The 6,645-nt window shown below is 37.9% G+C and overlaps 1 protein-coding gene across 1 annotated transcript in view; it reads right to left on the bottom strand.

Moving 5' to 3' along the window:
• The window catches only part of LARS1 (leucyl-tRNA synthetase 1), a 107,604-nt gene that overhangs the window by 93,858 nt on the left and 7,101 nt on the right, over positions 1-6,645 (bottom strand). The window contains exons 2-4 of the mRNA XM_007949112.2: positions 4,913-5,000; positions 4,432-4,512; positions 1,195-1,332 (exon numbers count right to left, since the gene is read on the bottom strand). Of these exons, the coding sequence (XP_007947303.1) occupies positions 1,195-1,332; positions 4,432-4,512; positions 4,913-4,963 (270 nt within the window). The 5' untranslated portion in view covers positions 4,964-5,000. The remainder of the gene's footprint in view (positions 1-1,194; positions 1,333-4,431; positions 4,513-4,912; positions 5,001-6,645) is intronic.

Genomic DNA, 6,645 nt, shown 5'->3' on the forward strand with positions numbered 1-6,645 from the left:
CAGAAGGAAGGTTGGACAATCTACTTGCATGGAGATACTGCCTCAGAAACCCAAGGAGGGGTCACTATGAGTCGGTTCAACTTGACAGCATATAACAATAGGCAAGATTAACTGATGAATACTAAAATTAGTAAGCAAATATTTTTTTTGAAATATTATTTCCACAGCCTCAAAATATGTCTCACTAAATATGCACTACATACATAAGCAGAAAATGGAATACTTACAGTAGAAAAATCTGTAAGCCATTATTATAAGTAAATAATCAAGGTTAACATCACCAGTAATAAGCCATATCAAATACTCTGATAAGATACACTGAGAAATAAATATTCTCTCTGGTATTCTCAAAATCAATAACCTCAATCTAATCATAAGAAGCATCAGACAAACTCAAATTAAAGGACAAGGACATTCTATAAATTAACTAACTAGTACTCTTTAAAAGTGTGTGGGATCCTATATGAGACCTTGGAACAGAATAAGGACATGCATGAAAAAACTAGTGAGATCTGAATGAAGTTTGTAGTTTAGTAATTAGTATCATACTAATGTTAATTTCTTAGTTTTAATGATCATTCATGGTTATGTAAGATTTCAGGGAAAAGATGTGGCAGTGTGTGTCTGTAAAGATCACAGCCTTGGAAACCCTGTAGGGCGTTCTACTCTGTCCTACAGAGTCACTATGAGTCAGAATTGACTCCACAGCAATGGGTAGGTTTTTGTGTTTTTAATGTAAAGTGTAATATTTGGGGTATTGGGTAAAAATTATAATACTCTACCTTTAAACTTTTTCGTAAATATAAAATTATTTCAAAATAAAAGAAAAAAGAAGACAATCAAATATGAGAAAAATAATATTTTGCTTTGGCACTTTTTAAAACTTTCTGCTCAAGGAGCTCTGGTGGCATAGTGCCTACTCCATTTGACTGCTGACCAGAAGGTTGGCAGGTCAAACTCACCAGCCACTCCACAGAAGGAAGACTGGGGAATTTACTTCCATAAAGATTTACCACCTTGGAAACCCAAAGGGGGTAGCTATGAGTCGGAATCAACTCAATAGCAGACTTTGGTTTCTTGGGATTTATTAAGTGCCTTTTGCATGCTAGGCACCATGCCAGTGCTGGGAATGTATATGTAAATCAGATAAAAATAAACACAAAACTTCAACATAAATATCAACAATCACTAAACCTTTTTTCCTTTAGCTTTATCCTTAATTATTATATCTTCTGTTTTAACACTGATTTCTTCTTCCTCTTCTTCCTCATCTGGAAATTCAGGGGGACAACCATACAGCTCCATTTCTCTTTTCAACTTATCAGCACATGCCTGTAACACATTTAAAACACTGAGTTTCTTGTTTTGATGGCCAACCAAAATTAACATGAAGTTTTACAAAATGCATCTATATCTATGTGCATCATAATAAAAACTTAAGTGACATAAATCATTTTTTTTCAAAATTCACTACTTCATAAATTAGCACTTTTCCTTATTTATTAAGTAAGCATTTATTAAACACCCAGAGTATTCATTCAATGTAACATACTGCATGTTAGACATCAAGAGAAGTATACAGGCATATAAGATACAATTTGTCATCATTTTGAGTAATACATAAATATTAATAGTGTTTCTCAATTTAAAGGACAGTTTTGGTGGTATAGTGCCTAAGGCATTTGGCTGTTAACCAGAAGATTGGTGGTTCAATCCCACCAGCCACTCCACAGAATGAAGATAGGGCACTCTACTTCTGTAAAGAGTTATCGCCTTAGAAACCCAATGGGGGTCGCTGTGAGTCAGAATTGACTCAATGGCACTGGGTTTGGTTTGGTTTTTGGTATCACATATATGAAAGGAGCTCTGGTGGCACAGTGCCTAAGGCATTTGCTTGCTAACCACAAGGTTGGTGGTTCAAACCCACAAGCTGCTCCATGGAAGGAAGATGGGGCAATCTATTTCTGTAAAGATTTACTGCCTTCAAACTGGGATCTTAAAAGCTTGCAAGCAGCCATCTAGATGCAACGTTGGATCTCTCCTCATCCAGAACAAAGAGGAATGAAGAAAACCAAAGATTCATGGAAAGAATTAGTCCTAGCAACTGGTACACCATGTGATCTGCAACCTATATGACTATGAGACCAGAAGAAATAGATAGTGCCCAGCTACCACTGTCAACCACTCAGAGGGAGATCTACGTAGGAGATCCTGGATAGAGAGGGAGAACAATGTGGAATAAAACTCAAAATCATTTGGGGCAACAACAAAAAAAAAAGGACCAGGTCTGCTGGTCTGATAGAGCCTAGAGGAACCACTGAGACTATGGCCTCTAGCTGCCCCTCAAGTCTGGAATTGAACCCACACCTGTGGCTTCCAGCCAAACAAAAGACAGGCTAAGAGTTGAACATTTATCTGAGGTAGACACACTCCTTGGAGAGAACAATTGTGGGCGAAAGGCAGGCTGTTTATGCAGAGGGAGACAGCTCAGGGGGCAGAGGTAAATGGATGGATGGACACAGGGAAGAGATGACTGTTGGGAGGAAGTGGGAGGGGAGCTGTTGCATTGTGGTGAATTGTGCTCAAAGTCATGAGACAAAGTGTATGTGAACTGCTGTATGAAAAGTGAATTCTCTCTGTAAATTTTCACCCAAATCACAATTTAAAAGAAAAAGATTTACCACCTTGGAAACCCAATGGGGGTCACTTTGAATCAGAATCAATTTGATCAGTAAGTTTGGTTTTTGGTTTTTTTTTTTTTGTTTTATTACATATATGATAAAGCTCTAGTGGTGTAGCGGGTAAGGCATTTGGCTGTTAACCAAAAGGTCAGTGGTTCGAACCCACTAGCCACCCTGTGGAAAAAAGACAAGGCAGTCTGCTTCCATAAAGATTTACAGCCTTGGAAAACCCAATGGGGGTCACTATGAGTGAAACAAACAAACTCAATGACAGTGAGTTTGGTTTTTGATTTATCACACATACAAAGGAGCTCTGGTGGTTAACAGGATATGCACAGGCTTTTTGTAAAAAGTAACTTTAGGATGAAGAATCTGGCAGGTATTACCTTAACCAAGTGATCAGATTTAATATCTTTAAAATAGAATACACTGTTAACAACAAAAAAGTTGACACCCCACCAACATAGTATTCTTCCCAAAATGTTTAACCCAAATCTAAAGAAACAATCAGAAAATTCATATTATGGGACACTCTAAAAAACAACTGTCCTACCTCTTCAAAATCATACATGTCATAAAAATAACTCAAAAGAATGGATAACCAAATCCATATGTTATCCACAAAATAAAAAGTAAAAATCGGCTAGAAAGGACATTTGGGGACAACTAGAAGAAACAGTATACTGATGTTAAATTTTCTGGAGGGGAAAATGGGACTGTGATTATGGAGAAGGATGCCCTTGTTCTCAAGAGATACATGCTCAAGGACACACACATACCATGTCATATCTATACCTTACTTTCAAAGGGTTCACAGAAAAAGTGTGTGTGTGTGTGTGTGTTTGTGTATGTGTTTGAGATAAAACAAAAGCACAAGAGACATGTTTATATCTGGTAACTATGTATACTATGTATGAAAGGTAAGTATATTGGCCTTCATTTTACTATTCTTTCATCTTTTCTGTAAGTTTGACATTTTCCAAAATAAAAAGTTAGAAATTAAAAAGAAGTGGAAGTTCATATTTCCTAACTATATTACATTTACTATATTTATATTTCCTAACTTTACTACATTCAACTTTAGCTTTCTGACTCATTCTTTATTGAGAATTACTTCTATATAAATTTATGATAAATAAAGACATATAAAAAAATTATTAAAATATGAGACAACTGTTTATTATTTTATGCCAACATCCTACAGGTCATAAATGCAAATCACTGTGCATTTAATGCTAATATTATTTGCTAATGGTTAACTAATTTCAACAGACATGAAAATATAATGTAACCAAGAAAATATAATGTAACCAAGACATCAAAATTGCTTAGCAATCACTTAGACCCTAAAGAGTATCTTTTATATTTAAGCACTTCTTCAAGGGTTGCTTTAATTTATTTTCAGTCTTATAAATTCAATTCATTTTACAGAACATTTTAACGTAATACAGAACTCTGGTGGTATAGTGCCTAAGGCATTTGACTGCTAACCAGACGACTGGACATTCAAAACCACCAGCTACTCCTTGGAAGGAAGATTGGGCAATCTACTTTGTAGAGATATTGCCTTGGAAACCCAAGGAGGGGTCACTGTAAGTCGAAATTGACTTGATGGCCCTGAGTTTGTTTTGGGTTTTGTTTTAACATAATATAATAGAGTTTGAAAATCCTACTCCAAGCTCTAAAACGGAGTATTACCATTTTTTTCTAAGCTGAAAAGAGCAGGAACCAATCCCATAAGCAATCTTACCTTAATAGGCATTCCAGTACAGTGTAAGCCAAAAGGAAACAGACATCTTTTTCCTTTCAGTCTCTGGTACCCTACTGCAAACTACAAAAAGAAAATTAAATATAAATTACAAATACTAGACAAATACAAAATGCTGACTCCCACAAAGAACATGAATTTAGTTTTCGTCTTCACATCTTCCTTTAGGAAACCAGCTAGATTTTATAGTCATTCCAAAATATCAGCACACTATCCTTTTGTCTTTTTACCAAAGACATGAACACACACATGCCTAAATCTCTCTGCACAAATATACACACACAACATATGAAAATTGAATATAAAAATGTAATCATCAAATTAAACATGAAATCTGCATTTAAAATTCTTTAATTCTAAGTTCCCTTAACAGAAAATAAACAACATAGATGCCATTTGCTTAAAAATAGTAATGTATTAAAGGCCCTCCATCCCATTATATTAAACATAGCAGAAGCTTTACCTCACATTTGGATAAAGAAAATGTGTGTCCCAAATGAAGGCGTCCATTCATATATGGATATGGGAAGGTTACAAAGTATTTGCCCTTGCTGCAAAACAATCATGTAAAAAAGAACAGAAAATAAAATTTTAAGTTCATTTTACAATGAGGGGGTAAGATGAAGGGGATACTTGATATGAATAACTAGTTTAAATTTTAGTTTTTTACAATTGGATTTATACAGACAACAAAAATGAATACTTTTGCACACACAGTACTGCATTGTCAATGAAGGCAAACATGGGTATACAGGTAGACAGACGGGTAGACAAGCTGAACTTATCAGGTATGTCTATGCAGCAGGGAGTGTATCCAAGACCATGTATTTGTATGTTCTGTAAGAATTCCCAGCTGTATAGTAGAGGTGACAACGGACAAGGTTGTTGACATTATTTGGTGCAGTATAGTAAATTACTTAGTATGGCTTTCTACCCATAAGTCATTGTAAACTCAGTGGTGGAATGAGCAACTGAGGAGCTCTTGATTGTAAATGTTATCCACCTGGGTTATTTCTGTTGGGCGTGGCACAACACAATGGGAGGCTCTCTCTCAGGTGCTTAGAGTTCTGATGCTATAATTGGCTAGTTTGGCCACTCTGCCAAGCTCAAAAGGAGGCCTCCTAGAGGCAGAACGCTCTCTGACTGCGGGTTGAGGAAGACGTGCTGCCAAAAGAGACACACGCTCCTGAAAGAGACACACGCTCCTGAAAGAGACACGTGCTGCTGGGAAAAAGAGGCAAGAGACACGCATTGCTGAGTGAGACACCAAGAGACATGCACTGCTGGGGGAGAGACTGTGAGAGACTTGGCTAAGAGACGGTGGGCTGGGGAGAGAAACTGAGCATTTTTCCTGAACTCGAATTGTAGCCTGATGCTTCCCTAATAAACCCCATAATCTGTGAGTTCTGTGTGGCCACTGCAGTGAATTATGAATTATTGAACCCAGGAGAGAGGTGGTGGGTACTTTGGGAGGAACGTTTGGAGAAAGGGCTGGAGGGAGGCAGCATGTCTGGCCTGGCAGGAATAGGCATTGGGCTATTGATGGTGATTCTGTCTTCCTATTGTCTCGGAAGGAAGGTTGGGCAATCCTACTTCCGTAGTGATACTGCCTCGGAAACCCAAGGAGGGGTCGCTATGAGTCGGGGCCGACTCGACGGCACATAACAACAACAACAACATTGTGGGATTAGAGGAGGTCAGAACATGTGGCCTCCTTGCCCTTTTTGCACTTGGTCACAGCCAGCTATCCAGAGGAAGCAAGGAGTTGAACCTGTGGGTTCAAGACCACAGTTGCAGGAGACATCAAACTCAATTTGGCATAACATACCACACAAAACACTGTTCCACCTCCCACTTTGGTGAGTAGCAACTGGGATCTTAAACTTGCAAGCAACCATCTAAAAGCAACGATGGGTCTCTCCTCGTCCAGAGCAAAGAAGAATGAAGAAAACCAAATATTCATGGAAACAATTAGTCCTAGTGACTAGTACACCATGAGATCCACAGCCTATACAACTATGAGACCAGAAGAACTAGGAACTAGATGGTACCCGGCTACCACTGTCAACCACTCAGAGGGGGATCTACATAGGAGATCCTGGATAGAGAAGGAGAACAATGTGAACAAAACTCAAAATCATTTGGGGGGAAAAAAACGGGGGGAGGAACCAGGTTTGCTAGTCTGATAGAGCCTGG

This window comes from Orycteropus afer, unplaced genomic scaffold, assembly GCF_000298275.1.
Source record: "Orycteropus afer afer isolate SDZICR_OR568_19922 unplaced genomic scaffold, OryAfe1.0 scaffold00238, whole genome shotgun sequence".
In the NCBI taxonomy this organism is placed as follows: domain Eukaryota; kingdom Metazoa; phylum Chordata; class Mammalia; order Tubulidentata; family Orycteropodidae; genus Orycteropus; species Orycteropus afer.